The sequence below is a fragment of the Haemaphysalis longicornis genome, unplaced genomic scaffold (genome assembly GCF_048455015.1).
Source record: "Haemaphysalis longicornis isolate Haplotype H1 unplaced genomic scaffold, Haemaphysalis longicornis Haplotype H1 scaffold_1, whole genome shotgun sequence".
In the NCBI taxonomy this organism is placed as follows: Eukaryota; Metazoa; Arthropoda; class Arachnida; order Ixodida; family Ixodidae; genus Haemaphysalis; species Haemaphysalis longicornis.
Window position 1 is genome coordinate 123,133,934 of NW_027526203.1, and position 21,033 is coordinate 123,154,966.

Below are 21,033 nucleotides of genomic sequence, written 5' to 3' on the forward strand. Positions count from 1 at the left end.
TGCCACCTTTGTTGCAGACTCCCTAACTGTGTGTTGGCATTACGTCCAATCCGCATCCTACAATCCATCACCAACCTCTATGACCTCTAAATTGTCTGAACCCCGAGGCAGGCGTCTCTGGAGGGAAATGCAGCTCACACCGTTGCTTGGGCGGTTATTTTAATTAGTATCCCCCCCGCCACCCCCCCATCCCAGCACCTCACCGTCGGAAGAACACCACACCGCGTACATAAAGACATACAACACTAGTGCCTCAAACACCGCACTCTCCCATCACAACAAGTTGACCAAAGAATCCACTACCTCCTGTCACCTTCAGGCAAACATCGCACCTTTCTTCCAAGCCATTCAGCCCACCTATTGCTTCACAACCTGCAAATTCTGCCCCAAATCCTCCACACTTTACCACATTACCTGGGAGTGCCACCACACTCCTTCCCTTATCCCCATCCCCTCTCCCAGGCATCCCCAATCCCGGCAGTCGGCTTCAGCTGGTCAAAAGGCCCCACCAGGCAGCAATTGGCGCACGTAATTCTCAACTAAGCAGACTTCCCATCACCCCCGATGCCAGAAAAGACTTTCCATCACATTGGGTCAAGAAATTACCCAATGTTTTGTCGAAATCAAATTTATCCCTCCTCCTCCATCGAAAACCATATAAATACAGTAGTACGAAGGCTGGCACTCACCCTACAGTGTCATAAGGTAAGAAAACACGATAAGGAAGCCATTAAAAAAAACATGGCTGCTCGTGAGCTGTCAAGAAATTAAGATTTCTGACTGCATTAGCCGTTACAGGGGGATGACTTATGTCAATGTCTGCCCTCTTGGCAATGCGCCGTTCAACACCTTTAAGAATCAACGGTTGAAGTGTGCAAATATGCAGAGCCATATTTTCGAAAATGGGTGAGTGAGCACACAACACATCCTCCCGTAATTTCCATCTTGTTAGATGCGTGCGTTCTGTACGCAACCACTAGGCAGAGTTCCCAAAAGCAGCTCTCTTCTACTCGTCACTTCGGACAGTTCAGAGCAGCTGCAGAGAAGCTCTTTATTTTATGTGCACATACAATTTTCACTGCGAAAGCAGTTTTGGACTGCCAAGGAACTGTTCTGGACAGACGAAAAGAGACCACTAACGCGCAACAGAGATGGAGTGAGGTGCGCTACTGGTTGTGGGCACGTTTGTGAGAAAAAAGGAGGAACAGGCCATCACCCATAGCCCAAGGGGCACATTTACTGAATGACATCAGTACACACTGTTAAAACACTCGTTCGCACAGCTAGCGGTGTACCCCACACACCTGACTATGATGGTGGCTTTTAATGGCAGAAGGGCTACTAGGCCAAAGAGCACCAAGAGGAGTGCAGTGTGTTTGGGTTAGAGGTGCTTGTCTAAAAATTGGTGTGTAGGGCCAATGGTTAGTGATTAAAAGTGGACATAAATACAGTTTGGGGCACATAAATATGTAGGGCCTTCAAAATAGGGTGCCTCAAGGAGAACTCTTCGCTAAGGCAAAAAATCCCAGGCCATCTCCACTAACGTGAAACCTGGTGAAGGGCGAAGCATGCAGTGTATAGGTATATTCTTGGCACCCTGGCTTTTTTGCCCTCGGAGATGAAACCGTTAGGGGGTACAGGTATACAGCTTTGCGGTAGAAGTCTTTAAAAGCACGAAGCGTTCTAGCGCGAGGCATAAACGAATGTCCCGGTGTTTTTTTAGTACGCATTACGAAGCGCTTTAGCGCGAGGCATAAACGAGTGTCCCGGTGGATTTTTAGTACGAGTTTTGTTCGAGTGCGAGGTGTAAACGAGTTTCTCGGTGTTTTAGTACCGTGACTACATGAGACGAACGATGATTACGACGACGACGACGAAAGAAGACGCCAACAGCCCCAGCCCCTAAGGCGCTTTGCCCCTAAAAAGCAAGGCCCCTGAGCATCGGAGAGAAAACCCTCAGCACTGTCTTCATCACTGAGGAGCAGGCTGTGGCTACAGACAATATGAAATTTTCTTTAAAAAATCAATGTCTACAAGGTAAGCTAATACTCTTCTGAAATTGACTATTGTTTCATCCAAGAAAAGAGTGTTCAGGTTGTGGTATGAGCTTTGTTTATAGGTCGGCGAAATGTTTGAGTCTTTGTTTCGAGTTCTCTACATTCAGTTAGCTACAGAAAGAGCCCTTCTGCATCTATCACACATTGGCCGTGGTATACCATTTAAAAGATGTCCATGTGTGCCATATGTGCCCTATTCTTAAACAACCAAGTACAACTTCTGCAGATCTGTGTTGTTTTCCTATTGTGTTCCTGTCTATACTTGGTTTAATTATATGAAGGTCATTTTCTGTTTGTGGATTCCAATGTTTTTGCCAGATTTCATGGATTTTTCTTTTGACGAGTGGCTTGAGGTCCAAGTACAGCAGAGATGTGATGTCCACCTTACTACTGAGAGCTGCAGCCGCTGTTTCCCTGTCAGCAGTCCCATTTCCAGCTATTCCACAATGACCAGGTACCCAGCAGATTGCAATTTCAAGCCCCCTAGTGTATGCTGATATGATGGTGTTAAAGAGCGAGTTCAACACTGCATTTTTGTGAGGCGTTGCAAAATACAGGGCTGTCACTACGCTCAGTCTGTATATACGACTGAATGGTGTATTTTGTTTTGTATTACGTGTTTTACAGCCATTGCAGTACCATGGGCTTCACCTGTGAATGTACTGGTGTTAGGGCGGAGTGTTTTAGAGGCAGAGATATGGGGTCCGCAAACAGCACGGGATACAGCAGTTTGTTCTGGATGCATTCGTGTAAAATTCTGTGCAGTGGTGTTCATGTTGAAGGTTAAAAAATGTTGGTGTATTAAGGATCCGAGAAATTTGTTTGTCTATATTTTCAAATGACACATATGCCGCAAACCTCACTCCCGTAGCGTATGGTACAGGAGTGTTCACTTCACAGCTAAGAAACTTCCAAGGCTGAAATATGGCAGACAGCCCAGAGACCCCCTCGCCTCCAGCACTTACCTTTCTCGAGAGGCATTCCTTACGGCTCGTCACTATGACAATGGTGATGATAAGTACGTACTAGGGGGTACAGGGCTGAGTTTTGCTTGGAGCCAAGCAAAACTACGGTAGAGAAGCATCAGCAAGTAAAGAGTTTTATATAACAGCCCACTTGTCGGCAGCAGTAAGGAGTAAACTGCGTTTTGCTCGAGCTGACAGCAGCCTTCTGTAGCATTTCAAAAATGTTTGATCAAACACTGCAGGGGCTGCACTTTCTGTTAAAAGGTAAATTTGAAAGGTCAACAGCATGTTTGTCAGCACAAGCGCATTTGCAGGGCCCCGGTGCCACTCAGCCCGACGAGGCAAGTCCCGGCTCCGGCCCTGTACGGTACCAAAGCTTTGGTACCATACGGTACCGTACCAAAGTACGGTACCGACCTCATACAGTGCCAAGGCCCACTTTTCTATGGCCCCTTTGCAGCTAGTCGCCACCATCCCATTTTCACATTGTACCTTTAGGTGCACCACTGGAAAGTTGCTCAGTCTTAGAGTGTAACATGCCAAGCTCATCCACTGGTGCACCCCTTTTGAAGTTGCACACTTTGTCTGTCCGTCTTGAAGCACGATTCCTGGCAATGCTCGAAACCAATGGCATGAAAAATCCACACTGAATTATGGCATACCAAAAGCTTGGGACGTGTAGCAAAAAATAATAATAATAATAATAATAAACATCAAAATGCACAACTTTGCTTATATGATGTAAAAGGCCAGCTTGTCAGGTTGATAAAGCTGGGATTAGCTTATGAAGGCACAAGTTAAAGGCATCACAAAAAAACGCTGGATATGACACAGCCCCAGAACTAAATCCCGGTAAGTGAAACCCGTGCCAGGCAGAATGGCGTAACAGGGTGGCAAAACACCGATGTGAATGCTTCGGTATCCATGATTTGATATGGTACACCTTTATTTACATTCAGCACTTCAGGATGCATGCGAACTGCATTTATGAAAACAGAAGCATAGTGCCATGGGGGAGTTAAGTTACAGAACGATAAAGGAACGAGTGTGTACAACACAAGCCACTCAGTGCAACAAACATTGGGCACTGTTGAAGAAACAAGTCACTGTATAAAACACAAAAATGTACATATGAATACTGAGCCTCGGGCTGGGTTACAAACGCTGCAAACAAACAGTTCAGAAATTAGACATCCAATGTTCCGCGAAACTTGTGTGGGAAAACACTTCTCAGCCGTCCGAGCCAACAACGCTTCCCTGCAGCGAAACTCAAACAACTGAAAGGCATGACAGCAACTCACTAGGAAAAAAGACAAGCTTAATGGTGAGTCGACGGCAAAAAGTGTCTGAAGGAGTCGCCCCAAGCAAAAAGAGAACGCATTTACGAGACTAAAGTCACACAACAGCCGACCTGCTGCTATACTTAAAAGCTTTCACTACATAGATCTAGTGTCCACGAAACTTTTTCAGCCCAATCGGACACCTCAAAAACGATTCAAAAGCATGTGTACCCAAGTTTGCAAATTTAATCCACGTTTTTGAGACCTCAAAATGACAATGGGATATTAAACCAGTTCCAACTGGCTTTCTGACTCACATGCCATACCCACTTGTAAAAAAAAAAAAAAAAAAAAAAAAAAAAGGTTTTCTAACAAGTGTCCTAGGTGTACACTTGCATGTGGTCTGACGTGTTGCTAGCCCATTCTGAGAACCAACTTTGTCTGCTTACCAACACAACTAACGGAAGAGAACATCAACAAAACACAATCCCCGAAAGAGAAAAAAAAACAATTACAAGAGGACGGCAGTAAGAAGGAACAGAATTGTGCCAGATGCATCTCTGTCTAGCAAGATCAACGGAAGAGTAGCCCACACAAACAAATACTACAAAGACAGCCAAAACCCTTTGACAACCAGCTACTAAAATGTCCACCCATGCCAACATTTTCAATGGCTTTGGCTACCAACACAATACTTTAAGAAACATGCAATGCACCACTCACACGGACAGACAAACCTCCGCAAATGACACAATTAAAGCATGAATTTTTTCCAAAGAATAGAAGTGTACATGTAGCACACACATAAATAAAAAAAGAAGCAACTGTTTGATCGAATTAAGAAATGCCATGAACTAGAATACCTAATCTTGCATTCCAACAAGAACACAGAATGTCACGTTCTCACATACAAAAAGACAAACAGTTGACAAGGGGCCATGAAAAGGAAGCCACGTATGCCAACACTTTTCATCGTTTCTGAATAAGCCACCGGAGCAGAGCCCCAGGAAATGAACATATACAATGTAGCGCACACACATGCAAATGCAAAACAGTAGACAAGAGGACTTTACGACTGCCACAAATGAGAGAGCGCTAAGGCATAAGAACAAAAATGAACAATGCCATACACACACAAATAAAAAAGGGAAGACGATAAAATCTAGAAAACTACCAACTTGAGAATCAACTCAAGTAACAAACACAGACACACAAAAATATAAACAAGCAATTGACGAGAGGCCCTTAAGAGAACCCCCCAATGCCAACATTTTAACCGGTTCGCTCCCCAACCTGACAGCAGTCACAGGGAATAAACATGCACTACGCAGCACATGCATAAAAGTGCCTCCAACGAATGCCAGCACTTTGAAGCTGTAAACATAAACCATGACTGCCAGCTCTGGCAATGCCACATGCCGACATGACACAAGTACGAGAACACTCTGCAAGCAAGAGGAAAACGGCCAGTCGTTCGATCAAGAGCCTGCCTTCCACTAGAACACTCAAGTAGAGCAGTGAAAGGAATGAATAACAGTCGTAATCCCAACCACTCAACAACACACCAGAAAAGGTTGGGAGGAGGACTAGGCAGTAAGCAAGATAGCACCAGCAAGCATGAGAAGAAAGCCCATCCTGTACAACATCCTGTGGCAACCCTGAATCCTGTGGCAACTATCCAATTGGTTTCAAACCAGTACCTATGTAGGTTTGAACTTGGGAACTCAGGCTAGTTGATTCTGCATAATATGGCAAAAAACAGCGCTTACACAAGGTCAAAGAAAGGAGCTGACAAACACGAGCGCTCGTGTTTGTCAACTCCTTTCTTTGTCCTCGTGTATTGATTGATTGTAGGGTTTTAATGCGCCAACGCAGCACAGGCGATGCGCGCCGTAGTGGAGGGCTCCGGATTAATTTTGACCACCTGGGGATCTTAACGTGCGCCGAAATCTCGTACACACGGGCATTTTTGCTTTTCGCCTCCATCAGAAAAGCGGCCGCCGCGGCCGGGAATCGAACCCGCGACCTCATGCTCAGCAGCGCAACGTTGTCCTCGTGTAAGCGCTGTTTTTCGTCACATTAGTCTAGTCCGCTACTATTTCTGCTTCTTCCGTGCTGTAGCCACGAAATGTAGAACCTTTTCATTTCTGAGCGCGGTGTGAGAAACGACCACTATTGTCGCCTGAACAGGACTCTTTGGTCAGCAAAGAATTCACAAGTACAGTGGCTGGTGAAAAAAAAGTCTAGTGTAGCAGACAGAGGAAAAAATAATCATGTTGCATCTACAGCAAACTGCCTCGACACAGTGAAACTGACACACAAAAGAAATGCAGGACATTTAAATCAAAAGCAAGCAAAAGCTACAGTTACTTGCTAGCCACACATTCAACTGAATGTTCCACCGCTGCTAGGAATTAACAACCATGTGGGATATGCAGGTCTGCTACGCCCTGACCAGAGAAGCTGGCCAATTGATGTCGGTGCCTCTTGTCGACTGCAACGCTGATTTCATGTACCACGTGTGCGGCTGTCAGAACTACACCCAAGATAGATTATTTGAAGGCATAAAGCTATCATTCAAGCTGTATACAAGAAAATGAAGATGGAAAATCAAGGGGGGGGGGAGGGGGGGAGAGGGAGAGAGATCAGCTGCTTTGTCAACTGCAAAATTGATTCGAACGATATGAAACAGAAAGGATGGACCGCACTTACAATGCCAACACTTGCACAACCCTTTGTCTTTTTTCTCTCTCTCCACCCCCCCCCCTCCCCCCTTCTGATGATAGCACAATGCTTGCCTTTCCGCTAGCATCATTTTGTTGTCTGCTGCTCCCATCATTGATGCTAGCAACTGTACAACTTGTCAGTTTTACGTCAACGAAGTTGCAGCCCTCAACAGTCACTGCAAACTCAATTCAGATCGCATCACCACAAATGTGCTCAGCACTTGCCCCAGTTCACAATGCCAGAAAACCAGTGTTGTAACCTGTCGCTTCTTTTTTTTTTCTTACGATGCAAGGATGTGGTCCTTTTTCAAAAATTCCCCAAGATGTGCAGACCTTGCGGGAAAGAGTTGTCGCCCCCGAGAGTCACCACGGTGAGCGGGCATCGGCCAGAAGAGTGGCATTGCCGTCAACGTAGCTGATGAAGGCGGCCTTGACCGAGTGGCAGACCTTGAGGAGGTCGATGCAGTCCTGCTCGGCGCGGTGTGCATTGGAGCGGCGTCCGCAGAAGCGCTTGTACAGCTGGTCTAGGGCGTACGAGTTCTGCTTGCTGGCGGCCACCGAGCCGCGCCCCTTCTTGGGCGCTGGCGGCAGCACAGGCCACACCGCGTGGCCGGCCTTGAGCGTATCGCAGCACGTGAGCCCCGTCACGCCCAGCGCGGAGACCGGATCCTCCCCGCTGCCAGCAGACTTCAGCTCGCCCTGCAAAACGGAGGGCATGTTCATCACATGGCAGAGGTTTCGCCCCATCACGCGCAGCTCAGTGATTGAGAAATTCCACTCTGGTGTGCTAGATGGGCCCAAAAACAGCCTTTTGCAGCCCGCGTCCGGCAATCCTGCGCAGCCTGAGCCATTATTAGCCAAATACGCAGCTACCCCAAAAGTGTTCGCCATGGTAAGGTGTACTAGAAGAGAGAGGTGTGTCATTCGGGGCCATTAAAAGGGTCCCTTTTGCGATGAAAATTTCTGGTGAGGAAGCCCTGTTGTAAGCAGCGCCCCTGGCGGCCGCTGCTTACCAGTTGGTTTCAGAAGTATTGTTTGTTAAATTAATCCTCCTAAATAGTCTATTTCTTTATTTCATTATATAAAGTTTTATAAAACCCGTCAAATAACAGTTTAGTTTGCTTAAAAAACTTCTAGGTGGCGCTGGCTGCAACAGGAGTTTTCTGGGGAACGCCTGCGCCCCATACAATCGTTTCATTGCAAAAGGGACCCGCGCTCTCCATTGGTTTTTTTCCCCCACGTGACACCTAGTACACTGTAGTTATGGCGTGGTTGTAGCAACCAGTGCGACATGTTTTATTGTGGTGAGCGAGCCCTTTTGCAGCAACAGCTGGTTTTTACCGTGCTGCTTATTCATCTTCCTCCCAACCGGACAGCAATGAAAACTGGACTAAGAATAACCACTGCACTCGATACACCTGCTGGAAGGTGTGGTGATGCAGTTTTACTTTTCACGTAGTGTCGACCGCAGTGTTGAGACTGCACAAATACAATTTTCTAAAAGCAGGTACAGTCGAATCCCGCTACAGCAAAATTGACGGGACGTGCAAAAAAAATTTCGTTGAAGCGAAAATGCGTTGGGGCGAAATCTGCCCCAACACAGCACGGAAGAGCAAGAAAAATAGCCCCGGATATTTCCGCATCATTGGCAGCACAATAAAATGTTTAGAAAAAGGAGTGACGTGCGGTAACGTAGTGTTTATTCGGATAACAAACATACCAAAGGTTATCTGTTTTTTTTACCAGCACGCAAAGAGCGCGATACTGAGGAGGAGAGGAGAGGTGAAGAAATGAAGAAATGCAGGCGCAAAGCGTTTTGCTGTACAACAAGGCGTTTCCACTGAGCTGATTACCTGCAGATAGCTGCTAGGCGGTTGGAAGCCCCCCTCTCGCTTGTGGCAGGAACAGCACCATTATCTTATCCTCTGACTAGGCACGCCAGCAACTGACCTTGGCAGGCCAGCGCTTACATTTAAAGTGACCGCGCGCTTGCGACTGAGGTAGGATGACGCGGGTTCAAAACTAAACACAAAAACATTATTTTTGCTTTTGACTTTGAAGAATTTTAGAAGGAAAACTGCAAGCACAGCCGCTCACAACACATAAATGACGGCGCTGCGCCAACAGCAGAGCACATTTGCGCGATTTCAACTGGGTACGGATTGGCTATAGCTCCGGCTTGGCGAACCTGGCTTGCACCTCATGTAAAGACCACATCGTTAGCCACATCGTTAGCACCATCAAACAATGGCGTCCACTCAAGAGTTTGTTTTTGTTTTGGGTAGGTTGTGGGCGCACCGCACATGTTTTCGGTGAAACTAAGCGTCCTGAATATATAAAAAGTTACAAATAGCTGGCGCTATGCTTATTTTATTGTAAAATAATTGTTCAAACCCAGCCCAAATCATCGCAAATTTCGTTGAAGCGAAAGCAAGCCAGACAAATGGCTCATTGTGGCGATGAGGGAGAATTTGAAATATTTCGTTGAAAGCGGACTTCGTTGTAGCAGGATTAGACTGTATACTTAACTACATTAATTATCAGACACTTGTTTTAGTGAAGTTATTTGATACAATTGGTGGCATTATTTCAAGTTGTCACCTCCCATGGCCTTGCTCAGTGGGGACGAGATTATCGTGGCTTCTCTCCAACCACGCTTGAAGAACTCAATCGCTCTTAAGAAACCATGACTGAGCCCAGTGCAATCAAGCTCAATCATGATTGCAACTGCAGCATAGCAGGACCTGATGCGGATTGAGTGCAATCAGCATTAACTTACGCACGACTCAAAGTGCTGGTGTTTCAAGGGTGTCCAACACCATACTAGCAATTGTAACGGTAAAAACATTGCAACCCCTACACTGAAACAAGCCGAAAAAATGTTGGCTCTTCAGTGGGCATGTGCGAGCATTCAAATCTAATAACAGCTTGATAGGGATGGGCGAATATTCGGTATTGTCGAATATTCGATCGAATAGCTCTCTATTCGTTATTCGCTTCGATCCGAATGCAGGTATTCGATATTTTCGAATAATTCGATGCTCCCGAATAGGCAGCTAAAAGCCAAGCTTTTCGGTCAAGCTTTCCGAGAGTTACCCCAGGCTTGGCTCAAGACCCACCGACGCGGACATTTCTATTATCAGTGCCAGCACTGCCGAGTCCTTGCCTAGAGGTTCGACGAAGCTCTCGGCCGCCAGCACACTTAAGTTAAAAAAAAAAAGGCGGCACTGAAACGACACCGCTCCGAACATAGCGGCACCAAGCCAGCAGACTTGTACAGGCCGCCATTTTGAATAGGCATGCCGCCATTTTGAATAGGCTCGCACAGCGCGGCAGTACGCCGCACTAAGCGAGCCTATTCAAAATGGCGGCCAGCCACTTGCGCTTTGCTTGGCTACGGCCGAGGATACTAGTGGCTACAATACTTCTTTTTTTAGCGAAGCTTCTAGGCGACGCTTAACTCTGCGAGTTTCTAGGCGGCGCTTAAACTGCTGCACCTAGAGCATGTGGCGCAACAGGCATTTCTTCATGAAAACTTGTGAATACAGCAAAGGAAAGCTGTGTGTAAGATTTTGCAATAAATGTTCAACTGGTAATAGTTTTACACAATGCTGTGCCTACGTGAGTTCTAATTATTAGAAAAAAATGTGTACATTAGTCAGGTCACAAGTTGCTCATTTGTCTTTGTGATTTGCAATGTGTACTATTCGAACTATTCGATTCGAAATTATTCGACCAAATCACTATTCGCTTCGAATTCGCTTCGAACCTCAAAATCTATATTCGCCCATCCCTACAGCTTGAGTACCGTATTTATTCGAAAATAGGTCGAGCACGAATATAGGTCGACCCCCTAAAAATTGAAGTCGCCGAAAAAAAAAAATATATTCGATTATAGGTCGACCCATACTTTTAAGAAAAAAACTTTAGGAAACTTTTTAAAACTCCCATTTATTTACAACGCGGTCACCTCACTGGTCGGAGCCACACACTGCGTCGTCGTCGGAACTTGCACCGCATGCGCCGCAGTTCATTACCCACCCCCACCCCCGACTGGCTTTGAAGGCTGAACGGCCAATCCCGCCTCGCAGCGCTAACTGTTGAGCTTTGGTCTGAATATCTTCGCAGGACACTCGGTGTCCTTTCGCACGCTCCTCTTCCACGTGCAGCCGGAGTTCTTTCTCGAGAGCATCGTGCCTCCCACCACGAAACGCACGACGCAGTCCCCTACAAGCAAAAAGTTCGTCCCGCTGTTTCCGCCATCCCCTGATCAGCTTTTCATTAACGACTAACTCTCGCTGAGCGGCGCAGTTGTTCAAGTTCTCAGCAAACAGGATCACCCGGCGCTTAAAGTCCGACGTGACATCGCGAAATGCGCACGAGAAAAACGTTGTGTGCGGAAATCACAACGAAGCAAGCTCAAAGAAAGCGCATGAAACGGAGAACGGGAGATAGTAGAGACAGCGAGCGAAGCAGGCAACGCCGTTCCGTTCACGAGGCGGCTACGCTAGGTGGCGAAAGTCACCTTTACCCCCACCTCGCGCTAGCCACTACCGCGGCTCCGAAGTCACCAAGCCAAGCCAATCTGGCTCTCTAGCCAGTACGTAAGCTCGCTCGTGCGGTTCGGCCGCAAGTAATGCGCGATAGCCAGCAGTGACTGTGGGTGGTTTTCTTACGCTGATTGTTTTGTTATTTTTTCCTTTATTTTCTTGCCTGTCTTTGTTCTAGATGCTCCGCGCTGCTGCCTCAAATTGAGGAGCGCCGGGAGCGACGGAGAAACGGATCGCTCGGTGCGGTCGCCATTTTTGAATCACGACTATAGGTCGAGGTTCTTCGGTCACGATTATAGGTCGACCCTCAATTTTTAAGCACATTTTCAGAAAAAAAAGGTCGACCTATATTCGAATAAATACGGTAATTCAATTCGAAGTTAGAACTTACAATATCCGGATGTAATCACAATCTGGAACTTCGAATGTTGACACTGGCCTAAAACACGTGTGCAACCCTACCCTGCTAGATTAGGAAAGAGTGACTTTCGTTGTGATACGAATTTTCAAAATTCCCCGGCCAAAATACATTGTATACAATGTAAAAAAATTCGGATGATCCGTACGCATTTATCCCTCCGGTGCGGGTGATACGAACACGCGAGCCGCGAGCAGATGACTGCGGCGTGGACGGGAGGCGGGAGTATTGGTGCAACCGTGCGGCCTTGGTTGCGTGCGGGCACACGCTGACGGTAATCCTCCTCGTGGGATGTTCACAATAGCAGCACGAGGTGCTGCCCCGGACGAACCGAACATGTCGCCCTCTCAACGCCTGTTCTCTCTCCCTCCCTTCTTTTATCTCCCGCTACGATCTCTTCTCTCTGTACCTTTTGTTTCCGCTCGCTGCACGGGTGCCTCTAGCTTCCTTTTTTGTATTATACTTTTTGAATGAACAACGGGAATCAAGCGTTGCCATTTTGCTTTCCTCGCATTCCTCCACATTCCTATGCCCCACAATCTAGCTACCCTGTTGTTGCCTTGCCGTGTTGCCTGCGCCACTTACGCGTCGATTATGTTGACGCGTGAACCGCATGGAGCGTACGAAAACGCGTCGCACACGCCACAGGCGCACTGATGCCGTTGCGAATATGACCCACATGCTGCGCGCAGCGCGGCGGCAACATGGCCGCGTCACCAGCCGTGAAGCGGTGCATGTAGCTCGACCGACCACTTCTGACCGGTCTTTAAGATGCCGCTTAACGAACAAATGAAATTGCTTGTACAGTAAAGGAGCTGATAATGTGGGCGCAAACGACACTGTAAAGCATTGTCCGCGCGGATAGGGAAAGCGCCAATCAAATATCCGCCACCATGGTAAGCCTAAACATCTCCGGCAGGCCAGCGGGCTGTCCAGAGCGCTTTCGAACTGCCGCCATGAAAAGCGCGCCTCCCCATTGGCGAAAGTCGGCAGGCTCCTCCCACTGCAGCGCACGTCGCGCGTCATTTTCCGAGCGAGGTAGAATGCAGAATCTGGCGCGGGAGCGAAATCTTCGACGCGCATGAATCGCATGCGGTTTACGCTTGAGTTTGTGTGTGCGCATCGCATAGACGATGAGCGCGCGTTCGTTTGACGACCGCGCTGACGATTCAGCCTCGCACCCCGTCACCAGCCTCTGCCTTGGTTGCCGCGAGCGGCAGTGGGGGGAGCCTCACGACTTGCACCAATGGGGAGATGTGCGTCTCATGGCGGCAATTTCGAAGCGCTCGCAGCAGCTGGCTGGGCCACCCCCGCAGCGGATATTTAGCGTGGATGACATTTTATAGTGCAGTTTTTTCCCACACTGTCAGCTCCTTCCCCGCATAAGCAATTTAGTTTACACCTTGAGCTGCGATTTCACAAAAGGTTAGAAGCGGTCGCTGAAGCTACTTGCACCTCTTCAAGGCAAGAGCCAACGCCATGTTGCCGCCGCCTGTCACATGCGTGGCACGTTTCCATTTTTTCCGTTTTCTGACGATACAAATTTTTTCGCCGCCCCTTGAGATTCGTATGACCAAGATTCCACTGTAGCTTGCTTTTGAACAGGCCAACTTCCTGGTATGCAGGCTAACACAAGCTCTCAGTAAGCATTTACCCACAGCCTCGGGTGCCACCATATTGTGGCCCTTGCACAAAGCAGGCAGCCAACAGACAGCATTGCCTCAGCTGAGCTCCTCTGGTGCTAGGACAAGAGCTGCTTATCCTCAGTCTTTTGCCATTTCAGACCGGCCCAAAGACCGATGCGCAAGCACACCTGCCAATCTGTGGACTTCAAAGTGAGTAAAATGCCCACACCCAAGATGGACAAGGTGGGACTAACTTATCTTGATAGCCACACAATAAATGCAGTTGCGCAAACACTGACACACCCAGCTCATCACACATGGAGACCCGTTCTGACAGCGAGCTTCCAGTGCTGCTTGCTGCAGGACTGCAAATGCAACTGAGGGTTTGTAATATCCAGAGTTGCACTATCTGCATCACAACGTTGCCCTCACCACTCAAAGGTCACGGCCATTGGATAGTAACACGCGCGTGTGCACAGGGAAGCCAGGGGCAAGAACGAGAAGAACTGACTAAGCTGAATGACTCCGAGATATCTAGCCCCTCTTTCAAAAAAAAAAAAAAAAGAACATGATGAGGAGGAGGAGGAGGAGGAGGAGGAATTGCCCTGCAGTGGGTGTAGACAAGCTGATGATGATGATGTGCAAGTCTGGCTGTTACACCCAATGGCCTGCTCATTGAAGCGCAGCCCGCCTAGACGCTAATGGCAGATTTGCCTATGGTACACTTCAAACATGAAACTGGGCACTGGCATCGTCTCCCAGTAATCAATTGCAAATAGCCAGGGGGCAGGATAAGGAGTCGCTGACCGCAGTCACAGCCGGGGCAACTCCGTACTCACCACAAGTATGGGGAAGTCAAACCTGTCCCCATTGTGGGCCAGGAGGCAGATGGGTGGTGGCAGCGCCGCCAGGAAAGCACGGATGGCTGGCAACGCATCCCGGAACAGGCACTGGTTCTCCAGAAGAACAGGGTCCAGACCTGCACACACGCACCCCCAAGGGGTGGCCGCGGTCAGTGAGTTCCCCCCCTGCTGTCCCCTCCTCCAGAACGCCACTGCGCAGCGATTAGGCAAAGAGGGGATGTTGAATGCACCAATGTTATAGTTCAGATTGGTGAGCTGACTACCTGAGCTCATTCGACACGCACCATTCTATTGATGATTGATTGTAGGGTTTAAAGCGCCAACGCAGCGCAGGCGATGAGGCGCGCCGTAGTGGAGGGCTCCGGATTAATTTTGACCACCTGGGGATCTCTAACGTGCGCCGAAATCTCGTACACCCAGGCGTTTTTGCTTTTCGCCTCCATAAGAAAAGCGGCCGCCGCGGCCGGGAATCGAACCCGCGACCTCGTTGCTCAGCAGCGCAACGCCTTAGCCACTGAGCCACCGCGGCGGGTCACGCACCATTCTATACAAGGACGTCCGTTTTGCAACGTCACCAAAAAACACTACTATGGCAGTCAAGGGTTGAGCATGTGGACTCACAGTCAGAAGCTCAATAGGTTGGTGACTCAGACTGGCACTCTGCCCAGTACCAAAGCTCAATGCATCCTCGAGGAAGAGAGTAAATTCCCAACTCCATTTACGGTGGGAGAAAGTGAACGCTTTGACTTCTTACCCCCAAGCCATGGAGTTGTTGCCCATCTGCTATTGCATTCGTACAGCACGTATATTATCCGTAACAAAACTGATTACAACGCACTATATCTGACGCCGCAGCTCTGCGACCCTGACGAAGACACTCAGTTTTCAAACAAATTTCACGGCGAAGTTGAAAACCACCATTGCCCTCTAGTGACCGGCACAATGCAAAAAATGTCCACTTCATTAAAGGGACACTGAAGTGATTTGTAAACATGGCGGGATTACTAGCGCAAATTGTAGTCCGGAGTCCATAGGCCATGTTTCGACCACTCTGAGCGCGTTTACGCGAATTTATTTAGTAGAAAAATCAATTCAAAAATGCTGTCCTTTTTTCTGCACCCTCGCCTGTTTTCTGTGGCGTTTTCGTGTGACGTCAGGAGGAGATGAGCTGGCAATTGGCTGCGCTACTGCACAGCTCGCCGACTTTCCGACCGAGTCAGTCGGCCCAGCGTTTAGTCCGCCGGCCACCGACGGGTGGTCGCAATTCGCTCGTTCAGTTGAAACTAAGCCACAACACGTTTGTGAATGAAGAATGTGCCTTTCTTTACTTTGTTAGTTTGTGCACTGTATCAAGCTCCGAGTCCGGGTCGCTCCACGCAAACGCTGCACAAGTGCACATGCGACGCTTCGCAGACTTTACCCTAATAAGAAAATCTAATGCCACTTGAAGGCGGGAGAAGAGTCAGCGAAGTCAATATAGGTACCAAGGAAATAAAATCAACTGAAACTTTTACAATACAGCGCAAAACTAGAGAGCCGGGAGCACTTTTTTGCACTGGGTGAACAAGCACAGCAGTCAGCAGCACGACCACACATCTGCGGGCGCTTTTCCATCGAAGAAATGCAATTGCTAGACGTGAGATATTGTGGAAGTTTGGGGGACGCTTACTGCCCGAGCGCTATACAACAAATAGTCACCTAAGGTACTTGAAATGCTAGAACTAAATAAAAGTGTAAACTAGTTGTACATTATATACCTTATATATACAATCTCGGCAGTGCTGGCTCGTGGCCGAGTCGTCTGAAGCGCTAGGATTTTTGTTTTGCAAGTCGCAAGTTCGAATCCCCGAGGGTGCATGCTTTTTTTTTTTTAAGTTAATTTTTTCGTTTGCAGTCGATGTTTTCTAACCTGAGTTCATCATTTTTGGGCCGTAACGTTCAGTGCTCCACGAGCGAGTTCACAGAACGCGCGCAGACTTACACTGACGCGCTAGCCAGTTCTCGTTGGCTTGCTGTTGCTGCAAGCACCGACTGCTTGCGGGCAGTGGGCACAGGCCAGAATCAGCACACCCTTGGCCTGGTGCGAACACGCTTTTTACGATACACGCATGAGTGAGGCAAGCTCCAAATATGCGGGAAAAGCGCATGGCATTTGAGCGTTTGCGGTGACACGGAGGGCGTTCATCCACTGTGTAGGCCTCGGCTAGTGATTTCTACGATGCGAAGCCGTCCTGGGAGGCTTATTACAGCCGACAACATGGCAGAAGTGCGGTACGACGATTACTGAGATATCGAGAATGCCCATCCAACGCTGCCGTCGGATGTCAAGCATGTTGTTTTACAGAACCGAAACCGAAACTTGTTCGATTGCCAACCTTGGACATCGTCCAATCACGCTGCCACCTCTTCCCGACGTCACAGCCAGTTGGTGCGGCTGCCACAGACCGCGCATGGTAGTTTTCTTCTTTCCCGCTCTATAAAATAATTACCGACTTATCAACCGGATAAACGATGAAAAGTGTGGTAATTTGAGCCAGTCTACGCTGTGCAAGCAAAGCCGGGAGCTTGACAAATTCACTTCAGTGTCCCTTTAAGACAAATTTCTGATAACATGAACAAATCTCTTCACGGTCTCTTCAGGTTCATCTGAATGACCTATAATGGCCAAAGAAAGCACTTTCGCTTAGACAAGAAGCCATTTCACTGAACAAAACCAAAAGTTTCAAACCTACAGTCAGCGCAAAGTGCAAAGTCACCGGAAGCACGTAGGGCTGCTTATCTGTGGCCTTCACTCTTGCTCACACAAAGTTCACGTCTCAGGGGTGGAACAGAGTCCATGGGTTTGGGAGCAGTCCTGGGAGCGGGCAAAAGTGCCTTTTGTAGCAGGCTTGAAGCAGCCAAAAATGCATTTTTTGAGCAGGTTTGGAGCATCCAGAATTGCCATTTGGAGGAGATGTAACACTATTTAACAGCATTATGGTGCCTCCCTAATCTCCGTAGAGGCCGCTGTGCAAGTCCCCGGCCAAGTACCTAATCTCTCTACTATTCCCAGGCGTTCTACCATGCACTTGAACCTAATCTAAACCAGGAACGCAGTTCTTGCACTATATCTGGAGGTTTACAAAATGCGGAGTCATCTACCTTCGGCCCCAGCGAGTGCGTTGCATTATTACCGTTCGAAGGCCAAACCTCACGCGGAGAGTCGAAAGAGACCAGATAACAGGCCTTGCTTCGAGTCCAGCAAACGGCAGTGTTTATGCGACCCCACGGCGGCATTCCGTAAAACAAGGTGTTTGCTTGCATTTTTTCTGTCAAACAGCGGTTTTAGTGCGTGCAAAGCAGAACATAACTTTTTCTTCACCCGTCACCGGGATGCAAGAGTTTACGAAGTTACGCCACAGATAACGTACCTAATTAGAGCGTGCCAGAAGGCCCTTTTAATATTAGACCATCCTCCAGACTAAGCAAAGCCAACCCCAAAGTTGAACTGAATTGCATTGAATTTAAGTTTAATTGTTCTTTCCTGAATACAGAAAAACTGGAAGGGAGGGGAAGGAGGCAAAAAGCAACAAGCATCCCTCCATTTAGCAGGGAGTTCATTTCAAGTTTCAAATTAATTTCCGTTTCAAGTTTACGGGCGAAAATGAGTAGATACCTCAAAGCAAAAGTGAAAGACTCCGTAAGACAGGGCATGTGCGCAAAATAAGATAGAAAAAAATACATCTCTAGTTTCTAACTCTTACTACAGCATAGCCACAATATAAAAAGCACCGTGTCACTCTGTTTATCACGGGGAAAAAAAAACAAGAATGCGACCGTACCACACAAATAACCGGAGAAGCTCTATGCAAGTAATGAAAACCTTTGCAAACAGCACTGGAAAACTACACTTTTTGCTGAACTTCACAAACGGTACTTGCTACTTTGCACTTCCTTCAACGTCTATGCAAACTAAAGAAAAGCACAAACATATTGTGCTGACAACTTTTTAGATGCAACTGCATCTCATTCACTCGCCTTGTCCCTCCATACGGCGTTGTCCGTCCACACCCCTCCCCCTACACTATAAAAAAAAAAAAAACAGTTAGAGGCGCCCGGTTTCGATCCCACGACCCTGTGGGCGGAACGCAAGGTACATGGTGCTCTTCCCACTGCGCCACAAAACCGAGACAGAATCAAATGCTACGAACGCGCCTTATATCCTTGACTCATTCAAACTGCGTCAAGAAGCTACTGATACAACGAATGATGGGGCAATGATTAACACTTGCAATAAAAGAAAAGAAGCTCCCACTTACAGCAACAATGATGGAGTAAAGGTCGTTGCGACAGCGAAGCCCCAAGCATACCACTTAGAGAGAGTGACCAAGATGGGCCAATAAAACATTATAATAATCATAAAACATAAGAATCATACGCGTTCCCGACACGTTTCACGCGATTTCAGAATCAATCCAACGGAAACACCAAGTGAACCCCACGATGCGTCGCATCTACACAGGGTTCCCCTCGCGGGGAGGTGGACGCAATTTTTTTTTTTTTTCGCAAATAAGACCAAAGCATAACAGCTAACTAAATCTGGACGTTTCCACGCGGCACTTTTCGGAGCAGATTCGTACGTAACAGGCGATCCCGGCACCGCGGTTTTCAGTGTGTTTCCTCGTTTTTTCATGCGTTTGCAGCGCGTAAATCGTTGAGGTAAATGTCTCCAAGCATTGCGGCAAGAGACAAAAAGACGTTGTGACAGAATCGCAGTCACTAACGGCAGAAAAATGCACCCGGATTGAAAATACCGCGGCGGCGGACGCGCGCTGCAATAACAAAACGGAAAAAAATGGCGGCTCAACCGCACCGGCCAATCAGAGACGCGGAACGGGGGGGCTTGCCTCGAGTGCGCTGCGTGCGTGCTCCTGCCAATCAGCGGCTCGTAACCGATCTTCGTGAAATCGGCGGTCACGCTCGTTCTCCTCATGGAACGCCATTTTGAGATAGCGCTAAACACGCAAAAACAGAGTTCGCACAAAAAAGCTACAAAGCTAGCCCAAGATGGCCGCCGCCAGCAGTCTGCTTCGAGTGTGGCGCGCGCGCGAAGTTCAAGCTTTTTTAGCCCGATTCTCGGCATTTTGCGGCTCCCGCTGCGTTTACAAAGTCGATTTTAAGATTTCCCGACCAAATTCAGCGATAAAACTTTCAGAGTAGGTGCTTGAAGGTATGGAGACTTAAAAAAATGTTTTTCCCCAAATGCTTTTCGCGATTTTCTACCATTTTAAGACCCGCGTCCCCCTTATTAATTCAGGCGGGTTTGGCGCAACAGGGGCGGTTCGGCGCAGGATGGCGCAGCTAAACACGTTTGGCGCTCAATGGCGCAAATGGCGCAGCTGTTCCACCCCTGACGTCTGTAATGCCACTAATGCGAAGTGACAGGAGGCAAGAAAGCAGCCTGCGTTCCGCCAAGGAACAACTGCCTTTGGTAAATTTTTTTTCCGTTGCTAATTTTCTGGGTTTCGTTGGGCAGGTGCGGGAGACCTCTGAAAGATTTCGTGCTCTTTTCTTTTAGCACCTCCCTCCTCTTCTTACTGGCACATCACCGGTGCATTGCGGGAAAGCATGTCGCCATTAAAGGAACACTGAAGGCAAAATACAAGTTACTCTAGATCGATAGATTAGCCCACCTAAAATTGAACATACCACTATAATGGGAGGCTTTCTAAAATAAGGTAGAGAATAACGAAAACGTGAAGAAAGGTGGCGCCATTACTGGCTATTCCACTCAACTTACACCGGAACTGGTTAAAATTGCGTTAAAATTTAACAATATGCCTTGACAAATTTATATAGACTTAACTGGAAGTTGCTTGAATGTAGACAAACGAATACCCCTCATCTAGCCAGAGTTGCCAATTGCAAACTTTTAGCATTCTATTTTTAACAGCAGAGCTGTTTAACCCTGCCACAAGTACTTCACTGCGAACAGAAAGTCTCCATTTGGAAAGAAAAAATTCAGGGAAGCTTGCACTCCCGCGCAAGACTTGAGCGGCGAAGGTGTGGTAGGTGAGCATTGCCGGACACATAGTTCAGTTTCAGTATCATTGGTTATTTGCATAGTTGCGGGGTGAGTGGTGGATGCAAATTGTCATCCTCAGCATGGTAGACTTTCACCAGCTACTCGTCATCTACTCGAGGCAGCGGTGGCGGGATCTGCAAGTCGTCTCTGGAAGGACCGGCACACTCGCAGCCATGCCTCCAATTGTCCATAATAGCTCCTAGAGAATGCTGCGGCTGCAGTGACCTCTCCCAAGCAGGGTGTCTTTTCATCTTTAGCATTAGCGCTGGAGTGTTTTTTTTTTTCTTTTCTTTTACATGCACGGCAACTTACATGCACAGTAGCTTTTCATGCACGGCAGCGCTTGACGACAGCGCTTTTTTTTTTTTTTTTTGCTAAAGCCACTGCGCGAGCCATAGACTCAACAGTCGCTGTGAGGCACGCACTCATGAGCGCTGGGCATTTTCTCGCTCCTCAGGGTTTCGGCCGTGTTTTTTTTTTTTTTT

General features: G+C 47.9%; 1 protein-coding gene across 2 annotated transcripts in view; it reads right to left on the reverse strand.

Annotated features, from left to right (window-relative positions):
• Positions 1-3,805: 3,805 nt before the first annotated feature.
• Positions 3,806-21,033, reverse strand: part of LOC144179580 (three-prime repair exonuclease 1-like) — an 83,611-nt gene continuing 66,383 nt past the window's right edge. Inside the window, exons 5-6 of one of the 2 annotated variants that reach the window (XM_077707996.1) lie at positions 14,461-14,600; positions 3,806-7,727 (exon numbers count right to left, since the gene is read on the reverse strand). In XM_077707996.1, the coding sequence (XP_077564122.1) occupies positions 7,392-7,727; positions 14,461-14,600 (476 nt within the window). In that variant the 3' untranslated portion in view covers positions 3,806-7,391. The remainder of the gene's footprint in view (positions 7,728-14,460; positions 14,601-21,033) is intronic. The other variant, XM_077707991.1, reaches the window with a different exon arrangement.